General features: G+C 36.7%; 1 protein-coding gene across 3 annotated transcripts; it reads left to right on the forward strand.

Moving 5' to 3' along the window:
* On the forward strand, window positions 1,309–6,215 carry LOC109209666. Of its 3 annotated transcripts, XM_019372994.1 has the most exons (5): window positions 1,309–1,414; window positions 1,640–1,728; window positions 2,722–3,029; window positions 3,147–3,263; window positions 3,355–6,215. In XM_019372994.1, the coding sequence occupies exons 3-5, from the start codon at window positions 2,742–2,744 to the stop codon at window positions 5,866–5,868; spliced, it is 2,919 nt and encodes a 972-aa protein (XP_019228539.1). In that variant the 5' UTR covers window positions 1,309–1,414; window positions 1,640–1,728; window positions 2,722–2,741; the 3' UTR covers window positions 5,869–6,215. The 3 variants fall into 3 exon arrangements, with proteins under 3 accessions (XP_019228539.1, XP_019228526.1, XP_019228533.1); XM_019372981.1 differs by having other exon boundaries at window positions 1,327–1,728; XM_019372988.1 differs by having other exon boundaries at window positions 1,328–1,728; window positions 2,728–3,029.

Consider the following 18,563-nt stretch of genomic DNA (forward strand, 5'->3'; position numbering starts at 1 on the left):
ATTTGAACTAGGTAACATATAACTTATACGTACATTTAAATTTTAAATTGAGATATAATTTTTCACACATCTCCTTCAAGTATGCAAAATTATAATGGCATTAAAAAAGAAAAATAGAAGCAGCAGTTAGTTATTCAAAGTGTTCCCGATGTTTTCCTATCGAATAAAGATTTAAGCACTTCCTAAGTCTAAAGTCTGAGGATTCTTGAAAATAAACTTTCCTATTCTAAAATAACGATAATAATAAAAGTTTTTATTTATGTTATGAAATTTTGGAGTTGAAAACAATTTAATTCTATCTTGAAAATATATTTTTCTCTTTTATTAACGTTATATTTTAAGAACTAAATGTAATTTAATATTTTATTGAAAAAAAAGATTTTTATTAATTTTATCTTCTCGCCTAGCTTAATGATATCAATACTCATCATTTCAAGATCTGAAATATTTTTTAAATTTTTATTTCATAACATAAATATGTTAGTTAATAATATTTTAGTATTTTTCAAAATCATATATTTATTAATATGGGTACACGCGCAAAGTACATACCTTAAGTACGAAGGTCATTAACGAAATATTGTTCGCCATTTTAGCCTTTAAAAATAGAGTTCATATTGGACAAAATAGTCATTAGTTATTTTTCAAATATTTAAAAATAATTATTTAGTTATTTATCTAATATTTAGGATTAGTGATTTAATTATTTTCTACTTTTTAGGATTTTGATTTCTCAATTCCTTTTAGTTTTAGAAGTCCTTATTTTTAACTCCGTTTAAATTTTGGAGTATTAAATTTCAAGCATTATCAGTTTCGATCACTTATACTACTTTTAGATTTAAGATGGGTTTTTGTTAATAATCGCTTCTAGCTCATTTAGCTTTAAGTTTGAAGGTAACAATATTAAAACAATAAAAAACTTCATATTAACAAAAAGGTATAAAACTTAAGCTATATAATTAGTTTGGTTTTAGTATTCTATTCGAATAACTTTCTAAGAAAATTTATACAAAAAATTTGTGAAAAATTATATTTGATTATTTGGATACACAATAATATGTCTATTACTCTTTAATCATTTATTCCTTCATAATTATTATATGCATTAACTCACCATCAAATTCTAGAAATACTCTCGAAAAAATATTTAACAATTTCACGTCAGCTATACATAATTTAATAATATTTATATAGTTTTAAAATTTTATATTTACTAATATGAACCCTAAGACTAATCTTTAAAAAATGAGAAGCAATCTTTAATAGCGAAAACTTATTAATTTCATTGATGCATATACTTTAAATCCTAATTTTCTAATCCATATTCAATTCAATTCAAAGAGTCACAGCTCCCTATATATTTTCTCGTTCCGCTCCAACTCAGAAACCCCAACTTACCTGTTTTTCTGCATTGGTAAATTCTCTTTCTCTCTCTAGAACTAGAATCTTCTGTTCTCTTATACTTAGATAGTTAAATATTTGTCTATTGCTGATTAATCGATTTCCTATAAGTAAAAAGTGTTAATCGGTTTCTGATTGCTGATTTGGGGTTTTACGGTAAGGGGTTTGGAAAATCTTAGTAGTTTTTTGATGGGTATTTTTCGATTTTTGATATCTGATGGTTTTGTTGAGTTTTTAGTGATAACAGTACTGTGTTAGAATCGACGAAATCTGTTGCAGTCATCAATTTGGCGGCAAAACAGTTGGATAAAGACGAGCAATTTACAGGTTGAGATTTTAAGTTTTTTATTTTCTTTTTTAGTTTTTATTCTGTTATGCATTTTAGGTTTGTGAGTATCTGATTGCGAATTTCAGTTTATTGATTTGTAGTGAGTATATCTTGAACTTGACTAAAAATATTCAATGTGTATAGAAAATTTGACTTTACAAAATTTTGAAAAATTGGTGGTGTTCTTCCCTAAACTTTATATTAATTTTTGGTGTTACGTTGTTACTTATATTTCCTATGGAATGTTATTCAATTGGCTATGGATGAACTGTCTGTTATTTATACCTACAATGAGAATGAGCTCTGGGTTGAATACTGGTTTGGATTGTTTTACTCTTTATTTATTAAGTTCCAGGTCTATGCGAGAACTAGATAAATCACTAATACTTCACTTGATTGAGGCATATAGTACTTTTCTTTCTTCTTAACCCTCTACCTTAGTGGACTTATTCCAGGTCCATACGTGTCTGAGATACTTATTATAAAATTAATAAAACTTAAAATGAATGAATCATGAACAAAGAACAGAAATTTATAAATCGACTACTTTAAACTGGCTGTAATACTAGTCAAGGTCAGAAAGACCCCTATGCAGTTATCCACTTCTACCAAGCTTGGAGGCAATATTCTTCAAATAGCAATTTGGTTTTGTTCCTACAAATTTCTTACCACAAAGTTAGCCAATTAATTACAGAAGCAAGGAAGGAAACATTATGTTCCTTATCCCAAAGATGTTAAGGGTGTTTTGAGTTGAGCACTGGGTCTGAGCTTTCAACATTATCCTGTGAACTCTTTGCAATAGCGTTTCCTTCCCGTCTTTTCATACTCCTAGTGCAGGGTTGAACCTGTTATCTCTCTTGAAAATATGATTTAGTAGTTTCTTTTCCCTCTGCCCCTTGAAGAATATACCTTTTCTTTATCTTCCGTCAAACTCCATACTGGTTTGACATATCACAGTTTGTTGTTTTACTATTATGTTCCTTTAATTGAAGTGACAGGATATAGTTTGCCAATGGATTATGACAAAGAAGAGAATGGTTTTATTAGTGTTCCTGCTCCTGAGTTTGGTGCAATTTTCATGTCAAACATTGCAACAAAGAGAGACTGCTTTAAACATAAGGTCTTTGGCCTTCCATCGTCCATGGCTAATTTTGTAAAGGAGGTCAAAAAAGGAATGATCCTGTTCCTATTTGAATATGAAAGGAGACAACTTTTTGGAGTGTATCGGGCTATCTCAGATGGGGAAATGAACATTGCACCCAATGCATTTAGTTCTTCAGGGAAGCAGTTTTCCGCTCAGGTATGATATGTCAAATGATGGTTCTTAACATTCAACAAGAACTATTGTTAGGTTGAATAATACAAGGATAATTTCGGTCTCCTTTTTTTATTTTCGCTTTCATGTTCTCTTCCCTAGGTCCGATTTGTGCCGATTTGGTACTGTAGTCCACTATCTGAAAATGAGTTCCGCGATGCCATTAGGGAGAACTACTTTTCGGCAAGGAAGTTCCACTTTGGTCTGTCTGAGGAGCAGGTCTGATGATTATTCTCTGTATTTGGGCTTGCAATCATCATATATTTTAGCTGAATATTTCTGTTACTAACTGTGCCTTCTCAATAAGCAGGTTCATAGGCTTCTTAGGTTGTTTAGTTCAAGAAAGTTAAAGAATAAGTTACCCCCAAGAAAGCTCACAACTGGAGCGAGCAATGGAGTTGACGAAGACCATATAGCGGTCAATAACAGTTCATATGCAACAAGTGTTGCTTTTGATGTCAAACGTTCTGATGTTGATTTAGAGCCTTCCCTTTCAAGAGGATATCCAAGGTCATTCCGTGGAGTAAAGAGAGTCAACGATGACATGTTTCTAATTGAGCATAGAGTGAAGGACGGAGATAAAATTGATTCTGCTGAACATCTCTACTATAATGATAAGAGGAGAAGATTAGGTAATGATGGAAGGTTATTGAGGGATAATGCTGCTGAAGATAAGCTTCATATTCACTCCCTCACTGAACATGAAGCAAATTTAGTGGTAAGAGATCAGATAGTAAATGAAAATAACATGGACGGTAATTTTGGTCTGGGCAGATCAAATCAGCAAAGAAAGCCTTCAGATGGTGATAGAACTAGAATTGGTACTCATTATGCAGGTTTTCTAAGGAACAATAGTGTGGATAAAGCACATAGCATGGATGACTCTCATGAGCCTGTCCTTTCTAGAAAGAATAGAAGTGACCCCTTTTGCAATATTGGAACTGTAAGTGATGACTGGCAGAGTTCCTTGGATAGAGTAGGAAAAAAGAGCCATTTGGACTCTGATATTTATTCTACAATTGTGTCTGAACGCTTTGTGAACTCACCATACAATCAGAAAGGAATGCCTAAAGATGGTAGATTATTCACGAGAGAAATAAGCAGAAATGAATCTAAATTTCATACAGGTCTCGGAAGAGGATTTGATCATCAAGCGGCCACTGATGATGATGAATGCTTCCTTTCTAGGCGTAAAGGAGCAAATAAAAAATGTGTAGATAGCTTTCTTATCCCGGCTGCTTCAGATGGGAACTCCACTTATGCCGGAGATGTAGGTAGACAAGTGGCTGAAGTTCGTTGTTATCCAATGAATGATTTTGATAGGCTGGTCCCTGGTACAGAAGACTTTCAGAGGCCTCTCACCGTGGCTGGTCGCACTGGTTACTCTCCAATGAACAAAAGAACCTCAGGGTGCTCTACCATGTTCCTTGCTGAAACCGAATTTCCTCAGTTAACAGAAGCACAAAATCTTGGTCCCTCTTGCTCTAAATTCCATGATGCAACAATACCAAGAGTCATGCCACGTAAGCATGAACTCCCCAGTTCTTGCTATGAACATACCGAGACTTATGAAGTTGAACAAGGCTCAAACTTTGTGCAAAAACAACCTTCTTCAGATGTTTATAGAAAGAATAACTATGCATCGTCTAAAGGAATATCTTCTCCATATTCCTATCCAGAATTTACAAAGAGGGGCCTGGAATCAGCTTCTGAAGATGGGCACACGGTTCTGCTTCGGTCACAAGATGGGTTCAACACTCCACCTGTAAATGTTGGAATTTCTGAGGCAATGGAACCAAATAGGTCTTGTTCTTTTAGTTATAGCACTGCTTTCATTCCAAGGGAATCTATTGGTCAACAATTTAGGGATGATATTAACGAGGGCGAGAATTGGAGATTTTCATCTCAAGCTGCCCTCAGTTCAACTGCTCATTTGTATTCTGGTAACTATCAGTGTGCTGATGAGGAACTAGGTGATGGGCATGTTATATGGCAAGGGAGTGATATAATTCATGCTGTAAGAAGATCCCGCTCTCCTAATTCAAGTTGGTTGCTCCGTCAAGGAAATGTTTTGACAAATCTTGACCACACCAACAACCCTGGAGCAGATATCATTAATAATGAATACGAGGATAACATATTAACTGATGTTGTACATTCTGATTCCAGAAATTCCAGAAGAAGTGTTTTTAATCGCTTATCGTTGGCTCCTGAAGTATGCAAGTTGAGAGAACAAGTAGCTGATCACAGTATGAGCTATGATGAATATTATATGGATACGTCAGTTGATGAAATTATGGACTTGTTATACGAGGATCAGAATATTGTACCAAAAAAGCCATTGAATCGGAAACCATATATTCGAAAAGTTGGATATGGTGAAACTAATAGGTCGGGAAAACATGCTGCAGTTGTCAAGAATGACGCAGAGCAACCTGGTGATTCAATGATGAGAGTTCTCAGAGAAAGTGCAAATGAAGTTCTTGAAGAAACTCTGAACCATGTCCTAGCAGAGACCAGAGTGGTGGACTTCAAACGCAGGAGACAGACGAATCGAGCTTCAGAACAGACTAACGCTAAATTCAACGAAGTAAAGACAAATGCTAGTGAACACACAGTCCTTCAGAATGCACAAGAGAACAGTTGTAAAACTGCTGTGGCTAAGGATTCAGCTGATAAGCCATCAAAGCATAGAAAACTTGTGCGACCAGTATTTGATGAAAACAACTCCAGGAGTGATTTGAATCACCAACTTCCTTGTCATACAGTTGACAAGGTTAACACAGGGAATTCAGATTCGAGCGAATTTCAATCCGCTCTCTAATAATTAACAATCTTGGTGAACAAAAAGATTACTCCATTGGTCATCAAGTTCTCCAACATGCCAACTCAAGGGGCGGTTTGCATTGTGTGAAGCTTGATATATGATGATGACGAAACTGAAGGAGGTAGTGCCATGATTGTATGATAAATCATGTAGGTTTTCCCTCCAGCGTATGACTGTTTTGAGATCTTATATCGATCTGCACATCAAGTTTTGTTTGAAAGGTCGTATTTTGATATGCAAATGAACAGATTTGCCCCTTGTGTAAATTTGCTATTTGCTTCCTTCATTTGTACCGCATAACAATATGTTGTTATTTTATTTGATCTCGTATTTTTTCCTACTAATGCCATTATCATCCAAGACAGTTTACTCACGATTGAAGAAGACTAGTTAATGAAGTATAAGTAAATGTAAAATGAAGGAAGCAAAGTGGTGGAATTCATGGGTAAATCATCTTTATATTTCTTAAGAATCGGTGAGACTCAAACATTTGCAAATGAAATTGAACAGAGAATAATAAATAATTCAACGAGAATAGAGGGGCTAAGTTGGTAAAAGCCTAAAAGGTGAAGGCAAAATATATGTTTTCCGAAAAGAAATAATTTGATAATTAATAAAACGATTCTATTATATCAAGACCCATATATCCTTAAAACCCGATCCATTTTAGCACATTTTGTCAAAATAGCGCGGCATAGCCACTTTTACGGGTGGCTATCGAAAAATAGCCACCGTCCGTGATGTCATTGATTTCTAGCCATTTTAACTTAAAATAGAATGTAAAATGACATTATTGCCCTTGCACGCTTTAACATACTCTTTAGTTAAAATATCATGGTATAGCCAGTTTTCACACTGGTCAATGAAAAATAGTTAGCGTTTATCAATCCAATGAAAAATAGCCACTATTTTGCTGCAACAGGGACCGGTCCAGTATAATATACGGGAGTTCTGGTGCATTTGTGTACGAACTCCAGCATATTATGCTGGACCGGTATACTTTGCTAACTCCTGTAAAATTTGCGGGAGACTGGAGCACCAGTGCTCCAAACTCCAGTATATTATACTGGACAATTATACTTGCTGGAACTCCCGAAAAATTTGCGGGAGTTCCAGCATAATTATGCTTGAACTCCCGTAAAATTTGCGGGAGTTCCAGCATAGTTATCCTGGAACTCCCGTAAAATTTACGGGAGTTCAAGCATACTTATGCTGGAACTCCCGTAAAATTTTGCGGGCGTATTTTTCCGGATTTTGAACAGTGTTTTCGCTCAGATTTAAAGTGGCTAAATTTCGATGACTTTTGAAACTTGGCTATTTTTCAACGACCAGTGGTAAATCTGGCTATTTTTGAATTTCTCCCTACTCTTTGTTTGCACAGCAGCGCGTGCGGCTTTCGTCAGAGCACTTTTTTTCGAATCCTTGATCGTTTTAGCTCTAATTTTCTTCAAAATTCTCTGGGTGAGTTTTGTTTTTACAATAATGTGTTTGATTCACGTTCTTATTGTTGTTTTGTTATGTTTAAGTTTGATTTACCGTACCGTTAGGGTTTAAATAATTATTTTTTGTGTTCATTATTTTGTTTTGTTTCTGATAATTTTATCACTTTGTTCTAGCATATATTATTTTGTTTTGTTTCAATCCAGTATAATATATAGGATATCACCTGTGTGTAATTTTTTTTCCATTATATTATACTGGAGGAGTTGAGTTTGGTCTAGCATATAGTTGAGTTTTGTTTCAATCCAGTATAATATACGGGACATCACATGTGTGTAATCTTTTTTTCCAGTATATTATACTGGACGAGTTGAGTTTGGTCTAGCATATAGTTGAGTTTTGTTTCAATCCAGTATAATATACAGGACATCACGTGTGTGTAATCTTTTTTTCCATTATATTATACTGGAGGTGTTGAGTTTGGGATATCATATAGTTGAGTTTTGTTTCAATCCAGTATAATATACAGGACACCACCTGTGTAATTTTTTTCTCCAGTATATTATACTGGACGAGTTGAGTTTGGTCTAGCATATAGTTGAGTTTTGTTTCAATCCAGTATAATATACGGGACATCACATGTGTGTAATCTTTTTCTCCAGTATATTATACTGGACGAGTTGAGTTTGGTCTAGCATATAGTTGAGTTTTGTTTCAATCCAGTATAATATACAGGATATCACCTGTTTGTAATCTTTTTTTCCATTATATTATACTGGAGGAGTTGAGTTTGGTCTAGCATATAATTGAGTTTTAATATACAGGACATCACCTGTGTGTAATCTTTTTTTCCATTATATTATACTGGAGGAGTTGAGTTTGGGATAGCATATAGTTCAGTTGTTTCAATCCAGTATAATATACAGGACATCACCTGTGTGTAATCTTTTTTTCGATTATATTATACTGGAGGAGTTGAGTTTGGGCTAGCATATAGTTGAGTTTTGTTTCAATCCAGTATAATATACAGGACATCACGTGTGTGTAATCTTTTTTTCCATTATATTATACTGGAGGAGTTGAGTTTGGTCTAGCATATAGTTGAGTTTTGTTTCAATCCAGTATAATATACAGGACACCACCTGTGTGTAATATTTTTCTCCAGTATATTATACTGGACGAGTTCTGTTTAGGATAGAATATTATAGGGGGAAATCTATCATATGAATGTTTGGCTTCCAGTATGTTANGCTTGAGGGAATAGGAGTTGAGTCTTGTTGCTAATTGCTATGTGATCGAGTACGATGTATAGGCATGTGACGAGTATCTATACATTGGTGTCTAGCATGACCGTGAGTCTTTATAATGTAATTATCGTGACTTGGTTGTGAACTCCGTGTTTATTGAAGGATTCCTAGTTGTTGTGAATAACATGTGAACGGTAATATGATCACTTGATTCCTGGGAGCATTGGCTCGAATTGTGATACGGATATGAAAGTATACGAAATGATTTGATTCTTTGGAGCGTTGGCTCAAAATAGTAAAGTGAATTAAAAGATAAGGAAAGTAAGAAACAGAAAGCGTTGTCGATTATTCCCTTGCCGGGACGTTTGGTTGCATTCATTGAATTCTTTCCCTTGCCGGGATGTTTGTCAAATATTTGCTTATTTTGTGTCCCTTGATTGTGACTATTTTTTGGGGAGTCGGACCGTACAATAATATGTGAGGATCGGGTTGCCACCGCAACAGTGATATTGAGGATCGGGTTGCACGCCGCAACAATAACGTATGAGGATCGGGTTGCGCGCCGCAACAATGATACATGATAAATGATATGGGTCGGGTTGCACGCCGCAACAATGATATTGTGGAGCGGGTTGCACGCCGCAACAATGGTAATTATGGAGCGGGTTGCACGCCGCAACAATTGTTGAGGCTATGTGTTTACATTTGAGTATTGATTCCTCGTTCACTGTGAACCTAAGTTGTTTTAGTTGTTACTCTGGATTATTGTAATTATTGTAACTCCCCCGTAGCATGTTTCCCCTCCCATGATGTTAATTACTTGGTATTCGATTTCCGCTGTATATTTATAACTGCACAGGTTTATGTGGTGTCCAGTCTAGCCTCGTCACTACTTCGCCGGGGTTAGGCTAGATACTTACCAGCACATGGGGTCGGTTGTGCTGATACTACACTTCTGTGCATTTTTGCACAGGTCCAGGTTTTGAGCAGCAGCAACAGTAGTTCAGGAGCAGGCTTTCACATCACGAGACTGAGGTAGCCTTGCAGACGTCCGCTGGCCCGGCGTCTCTTCTCATTGTTTTCTTTTAGACTGTTGCCTCCTTGTTTCGAGACAGACAGCTGTTATATTTCTTTCAGACCTTTGTATTTAGTTTATTCTTAGTGGTTCGTGAGTAATGTGACACCAAATCTTGGGTAGAGGATATTGTTGAGTATTCCGTATTTATTTCAGACTTATAAATTAGACCTTTCGCAGTCATTGTTGTTATTATTATTGATGCTACAGATTGTCAACCGAATGGCTTTACTAATGAAAACGGTAGGAAGTTGGCTTGCCTAGCTACCACGAGTAGGCGCCATCACGATCCCGATGGTGGGAAATCCGGGTCGTGACATGATTATTATGCTGTTTTTCGATTTTCATATCTTGTATTTTAGTCTGATCCAGTATATTATGCTGGAAGACTGCAATCTATAGACTGTTCTTCTTTTCATTTTAGTGAATGAGTTATTTTGATAATTTATTTCTCATATATATACTGGGATTCTGATTGTGTTTACTATCTGATTTGTAATATGTTTTCTTTGATGATTTTATAGAAATGGAATCATCAAGTTTGATATTGAAGGTACGTATTTCTAAAATGTTGAAGTTTTTATCTTAAAATTACATGAAATGTTGCTTATCTGTGTTATATTTTGATTTTAGGAGGGAGATCGATTTTATGATCTTAAGAAGTGGTTTGCTGCTGATTGTTATTGGAAAGGCGATCGAAAATTTAAGAAAACAATTTCAGAGTTTTTGTGTGGAACTCAAATGGAACAGTTAAAGAATGGTGTGTTTGGGAAATTTTTAGAGTTGGATGACGTGGGTCACTCTGGGAAGTTGACTCATTGTATGTTGCTTTCTCAAGTTTTTTACAAGGATAAAAGCAAAATGGTTTTTAGAGTTTTTGATAACGACGTAGCTTTTACAGAAGATGATTTCCATTCTATAACCGGATTGAAGATTGAGGCATCTGATTATAGTTTTGTTGATGATAGAGATAACCGTTTGAAGAAACGGTATTTCTCTGATGTGCCAAAAGGTTTGAAGGTAGAACATTTGTATAAATTTATCACAAAGCGTTCTCGACTCCGTGATGGTGCAGCAGATGATATATGTGATGATGTCGAGGTCTGTGATGAAGATGCTGTAAAGCTTGCTGAGATATACATATTAGAAACTGTTCTTTTGGGTAAAGACATTAAAAGAAATATAAGTGAACGTAATATGAAAATCATAGACGATCCAGAAGTTTGTTCTTCTTTTCCATGGGGGAGTTACTGCTTTCAAGAACTTATTGACAATTTGTCTCATCTTCTGAAAACAGAATCTGTGAAAGACAAACCTATTGGTAGGATCGCATCTTATACGTCACTTGGATTCCCCTTCTTGTTTAATGTATGGATTATGGAAGTGTTCAATAATTTCCGTCAATATTCAATATATGAGGATCGGGGACCAATAAGGATGTTGTCTTACTCAAGCATTGGATGTCCAAAATATGACTCACTTTGCGATGATTTCTTTAAGAAAACAACTGTAAGTTAATCGTATGTGAATTTTTAATTTATACTTGTGCTCATATATTTTATTTTTATCTAACTATTTATATTTCTATTTAATTAATAGAAATATAAGCTTTTCAAGGTGAATCAATCATATCTTCTCCAATCTTCATCAAAAGTTAATGTTAGCGACATTGTCAATGTAAGTAGTTGTTTCTTCTATTTTATTTAGTCTTGCATTTCATTAGGTAGACTAGTGTGTGTTTTTGTTGTCCGGTATGTTATACAGGAATGAGTTTTCATTCCTTCTGATTCATGTCATCTAGTATAATTTACAGGTAATCTAGTGTGTGTTACCTTGTCCTCCTGTATGTTATACTTGGTCAGTTTTCATTTCTTCTGGTTCATGTCATCCAGTATAATTTACAGGTAGTCTAATGTGTGTTACCTTGTGAATAATTATTTGTCCTTTTGTTTTATAATATACCCTTTGATAATTTTAGTTCTTTATATCCCAGTATTTTTTTCTGGAGTTTTACACCTTTAAATTCATTTCATTCAGTATATTATACTGGAAGACTGCCAGATGTAGGCTGTTTTGTCCACTATAATATACTGGATAAGTCTAATATTTCATTTCATTATGTTTTTTAGTTCTAATAATTTACTCTACAAAATTATATTCTACTCTTTATTGAATTGTTTTTACACTCGATAAGAATGTTTAACCGTTATGATTCTCTAATTCTTACCATTTTTCTTTTCTTTTAAGAGGGTATCTGACAAAGTTGAAGAGATTGTACGTGAGGATAATAATAAATTTCAAATAGAGATGAAAACAAAAATTAAAGATAATCGAAAAAAGTTGAAGAAGTATGTTAAGAGCGCTGTTAAGGTAATTAACTAGTTTGGCAATTTATTTTACTATTGATTTTTTTTCTATAATAATATATTATATTCATTAATGCAGGAAATCAATGACAAGCTTGATGTTGTTGTAAAGTTTATTAAAGATTTAAAAAATCATGATGAAAGCAATGAAAACCATGAGGAAAGCAGTGTGAAAGGCAATCAAAAGCACGAGGCAGATGAAAGTACTGAAGACAATGAGAAAAGCAATGAAAAGCATGAGGAAGATGAAAGTAATGAAAAGCATGAGGAAAGCAGTCAGAAAATCAATGACCAAAGAAGTTATTTTGATGGAGAGAATTATAATGGAGATAATTATTGTGATAGAGATTTTTCAAATTTGTCGGGAGACAAACAGAATGAAAAAGAGGAAGATGGTGAGTTACTGGAACAAGATGAACTGTGCAATAAGGAGTTTGAGTATGTAAGACCTTCTATTTCAATGGCACCAAATAAGGAGAGTGACAATGAAGGTCGAGCACATGTTGATTCAATACCATTAGCTATGGATATTGACTCAGTTCATCCAGCACAAGTTAATGGAGAAGTTGTACCAGGCACTGGAATTTTATTGCAAGATCCTTGTAATGAATTAAGGCCAGAATGTAATGCAATTGAACCAGTTCTGACAGCAGGTACAGAAAGTTTGATGGTTAAAACAAGTGATGGGAAACAAGAGCTTTCTACACCACATTCCAGTGAAAAGATTTTACAAAATACCACAGCTGGATCATTAATTCCATCAGCCATGAATGTTGAATCAGCCCCACATGAAGCTGCAGTAGGTGTTGGATGTTTTGATGAAGAGACTACTAATGAAAAAGCAGCAAATGATGCAAATTCAGAGGAAATTCCTTGTGATGAAGTAAGAGTGGAATGTAGTGCCCCTGATCAAGGTCAGTCAACTGGTACTGATGTTGATGCTATCTGGCAAAAAATAGCTGATGGGACATATCAAATTTCAACACCACAGTGCAGTCAAGATAATAAGGAAAATTGTGGAGCTGTGTCATCAAAGATACCACCAATGGATATTGAATCGCTCAAAGATGCACAAAATAAGAAATGCAGTGATCAAGGTGGACCAAGTGGTGCATATGTAATGAAATGTCTTATTTGTAATGAAGAAATAGCAAATTGTGGTCCAGATGAGACTGATCTTACAGCTGGTAGTGATATTGATTCTCTAATTAGAAAAATATGTGATCCGACAGAAAGATGGTCACCACAGTCTAGTCAAAATATTCTGCAAAATAACATAATTGCAGTCTCTCAGGGAAGTGTAACAGATGGTGTAACAGGAGGTATAACAGGAGGTACAGATGTTGAAAAAGGAAATATAATTTTGGATTCACCTGAAGTGGAACAAGTTATTCCTATAGTTAATGTGAATGAAGCATCTGGAGCAAAGGAAAGAGAACCCGAGACTGGTTTGGCAAGTCTTTCTGAAATGTGCATCCAAGAAAGTAAAGATAATTTTGAAGGAGATGAAAGGGAGTTGAAAGGAAAAGCACCTCTTGCTGTTGATGAAATTATTGAAAAGATTCAGCAGGTTAGTGTGCGGAGTTTTGTTGTTTCCTGTGTCTAAGTTTTTTCTCTAGTATGTTATATTGGATTAGTTCTGTTTAGACTAGAATTTTGTTTTATTTGCCAATTCCTTTTTTGAGTTATAATTTGTCTGTTTTTTTTAATTATGCTCTTCAAAAAAATACTTGAGTTTTGTTTGATTTCAGTATCTTTTAATNAAATTAGTGTAAAAATGGAGGTTTTGGGTGGAAACCTAGAAAATGATATTCTTGGAATTCAGCCACGATTTTGAATATGGAATTAGGATAAAAATATATATTTGAGTTCCTGAGGTCATGGGTAACCTTTGTCTTCGAGAAATTTTGGATTTCGGGCACCTAGGCCCGAGGGCATTTTGGTCATTTCACTAAGCGGAGTTGGGAATCTGTATAATTTGAATTTCTAACAAGTATTTGAGCATGTTCTCATTAGTTTGTCGTTAATTGGCTAGTTTTGGTGCATTGTGCGTCGGTTCAAGCCTTCGGAAGAATGTTGAATGCCGGTTATGAGTCTTCGGAGCGAGGTGAGTCTCCTTTCTAATCTTGTGAGGGGGAATTTACCCCATAGGTGAAGTAATTGATTATGTGCTCCTATTTGTGGGGGCTACGTACGCACGAGGTGACGAGAGTCCGTGCGTAGCTACTATTATGCTATTGTCCGGGTAGTTAGGACCCAAAAAAAAAACATGTTGCACGTGGATTAATTGTGAACCCATTGGTAGCTCGAATTGTTTAACTCACATCGAATTGGTAAGTAAATTTCTAAAAGGATTAAACTTCATTTCTTAAATCGTTAAAGGAGAATTGGTTTTATTTGAATAAATATTCCCCGAGAAGTTCTTATTTGACTGATTGAGCATGTATTTTACGTGTGCCTGCGTCGCATGGATGATTCGCGAGCAGGGTATGTGTTTATTTATGGAACGGGCCGAACGCCTCGGTGAGAATAGATGCATCTATGGTTCGTGCCGCTCGACCCTCGGCAGTGCACAATTTACATTTCTGTTGGAGAGGGCCGTCGACCTCGGCATGATTTGCGCGTGTTTATCTGTTACTTGAAAATTGTAAATGTGGGATTGGCCCTACGTGGCTTGATATTAACTGATAAGATAATAAAGAATAAACCTTGAAGCCCTTGATTATTGTTGAAGGTGTTTTTCTTGTTTTTCCTGGCTTCCCGAACTAGAACTACTATATGACTCCACGATTATTCTCGCATTGTTGAATATTGATAATTGACCTCTAGTGAGTGTCGAAATTAGCCATCTCGTCTCTACCCCTTCGGGATTAGGCGGGATACTCACTGAGTACACGTTGATTACGTACTCATACTACACTTCTGTGCATTTTTGTTGCACAGGTATATTCCACATTTGGTAGCAGCACGGATGATTTGGGGACTTGGTGAGCTGCATTGTTCGAGACGACCCGCAGCTAGAGTAGTTCCCTTCTAGTACCTTACTTATTCATTCTCTGTCCACTGTATTTCGGACAGACATTTGTATTTTATTGTCCTTATCAGTAGTTGCTCATGCACTTGTGACACCGGGTTCTGAAATGGTTTTTCTTTGAAAGTTACGTATTATTAGTTATCTCTTCATTTGAATTGAAACAGAGGTTGTATGTATATGAAAAAAAATGGAAGCAAAACTCTTAGATTTTTAAAATTATTAAAAGAGAAATTAATGGATGAGTTAGTTGGCTTGCCTGACAACGGTGTCCGGCGCCATCACGACCCGTAGTGGATTTGGGTCGTGACAACATGTGTGTAATCTTTTTCCCTAGTATATTATACTGGACGAGTTGAGTTTGGTCTAGCATATAGTTGAGTTTTGTTTCAATCCAGTATAATATACAGGATATCACCTGTTTGTAATCCTTTTTTCCATTATATTATACTGGAGGAGTTGGGTTTGGTCTAGCATATAATTGAGTTTTAAAATACAGGACATCACCTGTGTGTAATCTTTTTTTCCATTATATTATACTGGAGGAGTTGAGTTTGGGATAGCATATAGTTGAGTTGTTTCAATCCAGTATAATATACAGGACATCACCTGTGTGTAATCTTTTTTCCGATTATATTATACTGGAGGAGTTGAGTTTGGGCTAGCATATAGTTGAGTTTTGTTTCAGTAACGACCCGGCCGGTCGTTTTTGGAATTCACGCCCCGATTCCCCATTAACTGCTTTCCCTAAGTTCATTTCTTCTATTTTGGTTTGCTGGGACGTTCGGTATTAGGATTCGGAGTGTTTTGGGACACTTAGTCCCTAAATGAGAGTTTAAGAGTTGAAAAATGGTCCGTATTCAGAACAGTGTGAATACGTCCTCGAAATGGAAATCGGATGGTTCCGTTAGCTCCGTTAGGTGATTTCGGGGTTGGGAGCGTGTTCGGAATGTTATTTGGAGGTCCGTAGCTCATTTAGGCTTGAAATGCCGAAGTTTGGATTTTTGAAGTTTCCGGTCCGATAGTGAGTTTTTGATCCGAGGGTTGGATTTGAATTCCGGAAGTTGCTGTAGCTCCGTCATGTCATTTGGGATGTGTGTGCAAAATTTCAGGTCAATCCGACGAGGTTTGGTTAGGTTTTTGATCGAAAGCGTATTTGGTTAGAATTTGAAGTTCTTAGGCTTGAATCCTTGATTTAATCGGGTTTCCGGTGTTGTTTGAGGTGTTTTGAGGATTGGTGCAAGTTCTAATAAGGTATTAGGTGGTATTGGTGCTTTTGGTTGAGGCCCCGGGGGCCTCGGGATGATTTCGGGTGGTTAACGGGGAAATTTTCTAAGTTGTTGCAGCTGGTATGTTTTCCCTTCTGGTATTTTCGCTTCTGCGGTTTGGGAACCGCAGAAGCGGAGCCGCAGAAGCGGCTTCCTCATCGCAGAAGCGATTTTTGGCTTCCCCTCAGAGACCGCAGAAGCGGTCATCTTTCCGCAGAAGCGGAACCGCTGGAGCGGTCATGTGTCCGCAAAAGCGGAATTTCCCCCTTTAATGAGAAACCGCAGAAGCGGTTATTTTGCCGCTTAAGCGGGACTGCAGAAGCGGTCCCTTGTCCGCAGAAGCGGAAATGTCTGGGCAGAAATAGGAAATTTCGAGGGTTTAATTTCATAAGTTTGAAAATCAATTTTGAGCTCGGGCAAGGGCGATTCTGAGAGGATTTTGGAGAGGAGATTATTGGGTAACATTTCTATGATCCTTTCTAATTATATTCTATCATTTAGTAGTTAAATCCACCTTTTAAATTCGAATTAAGGAGCAAAAATGGAAGAATTTGGGGGAAGTTCATTGACTAAACTATTGGGTTTTGAGGGAGCATTCGACCTCCGATTTCTGAGATTTTTATATGGTTAGACTCGTGAGAGTACGAGGTTTCTGAAAATGTGAAAATTATTCGGTTCCGAGACGTTGGCCTGAGGGGCATTTTGGTCATTTCACCTATTTTCGCGCCTTAGCTTTAATTTCAATAGTGGAATGAGTTGTTTGCAATATTATTTACGATTTGCAATTTAATTGAATAGATTTGGGCCATTTGGAGTCGGATACTCGTGGCAAGGGCATCGTTCCCTAGTTGACTTCGCACCGGTTCGAGGTAAGTGGCTTGCCTAACCTTGTGTGGGGGACTTCGTTCCTTAGGATGTGATAATTGGTAATTGAATGCCTTGTACGTGAGGTGACGAGCGCGTACTTGAGCAAATTGTTGAAACCCGGATTTTTACTTAAATACTTGATTTGGATTCTCTTTCATATTTGCCTTACTTTACTTGCTTTTATAGCCTCTGCTAGCGTAGAAGAGCATGTTTAGTTGATCCAAGCTGCCTATTTGTTTAAATTGTCTTAACTGTGATTACGTGGAGCATGTTAGGCCAGTATTATTTGATGCCTTGTATTGTTGTACTTAAATTTCTGAATAATTCGTTGATGTTGGTTGCGCATTTATATTGGGACTACGGATGCGGATTCCGGGAGCCCCCCCTTGATTGTTTACTTTGGGACTACGGGTTTGATTCCCGGGAGATTCCCCTGCACTTTTATTTTGGGACTACGAGACGGTATCCCGGGAGATCCCCCTGTACTTTTATTTTGGGACTACGAGACGGTATCCCGGGAGATTCCCCTGCACTTTTATTTTGGGACTACGGGACGGTATCCCGGGAGATCCCCCTGCACACTGATGATTGGATTACGGGACGGTATCCCGGGAGATCTTTTGATATCGATATGAGATTTGGACTACGGGACGGTATCCCGGAAGTTCCATTGGACAGTTGGAAAAAGGGCTACAGGACGGTATCCTGGGAGACCCCCGTCGGTATTCTTGTAATTTTGCTGTATTTACTCTGTGTTCCTGTTTTGTCTTGCAGTTCTATATTTCATTGATCTGTCTTATCACATCGCTGTGTTCATTAGTTTTCTTCAGATTTGGATACTGTTAATATCTCGCTATTTTATTGTCTCTGTCTCAGTAGGGCCCTGACCTTTTCCTCGTCACTACCCAACCGAGGTTAGGCTTGGCACTTACTGAGTACCGCTGTGGTGTACTCACGCTTCTTCTGCGCATGTTTTTCATGTGCAGATCCAGGTGTTTCTGAGCAGGCGTACCGCCAGTAGCTGTCAGGGAGCATATTGGGGACTTGAGGTATACATCTGCTACGTCCGCAGATCCGCAAAGTTTCCTTCTCATTTTATCCATAGTTGTTAGATGTTATTTCGATCCCTCTTTGTATTAGACTATTCTGGTGACTAGAGCAGTGTAAGATTTCTTATAGCCTGTGTTGCCCGTGAGTTTCCGGGTCTTGGAGGTTATTTCAGTATTTTGTATTAAAGTGTATGTGCCAGGCGGCAACTGTATACATTACTCATGTTATTTAGCTTCGAATGTAAATTTCGCAAATGTTGTTACTTCCGCAATGTGTTAGGCTTACCTAGTCGTGAAGACTAGGTGCCGTCATGACGTGTTCACAATTGGTGAGCTAGGGTCGTGACAG

This window comes from Nicotiana attenuata, chromosome 2, assembly GCF_001879085.1.
Source record: "Nicotiana attenuata strain UT chromosome 2, NIATTr2, whole genome shotgun sequence".
NCBI lineage: Eukaryota > Viridiplantae > Streptophyta > Magnoliopsida > Solanales > Solanaceae > Nicotiana > Nicotiana attenuata.

What these genes read in the sequence shown, in the direction of transcription:
- LOC109209666 (XM_019372994.1), top strand. Translation starts at nt 2,742, where the DNA reads ATGGATTATGACAAAGAAGAGAATGGTTTTATTAGTGTTCCTGCTCCT. An exon ending in GGAAGCAGTTTTCCGCTCAG is followed by an intron (nt 3,030 to 3,146) that starts GTATGATATGTC and finishes TCTCTTCCCTAG; the next exon opens with GTCCGATTTGTGCCGATTTG. An exon ending in TTGGTCTGTCTGAGGAGCAG is followed by an intron (nt 3,264 to 3,354) that starts GTCTGATGATTA and finishes CTCAATAAGCAG; the next exon opens with GTTCATAGGCTTCTTAGGTT.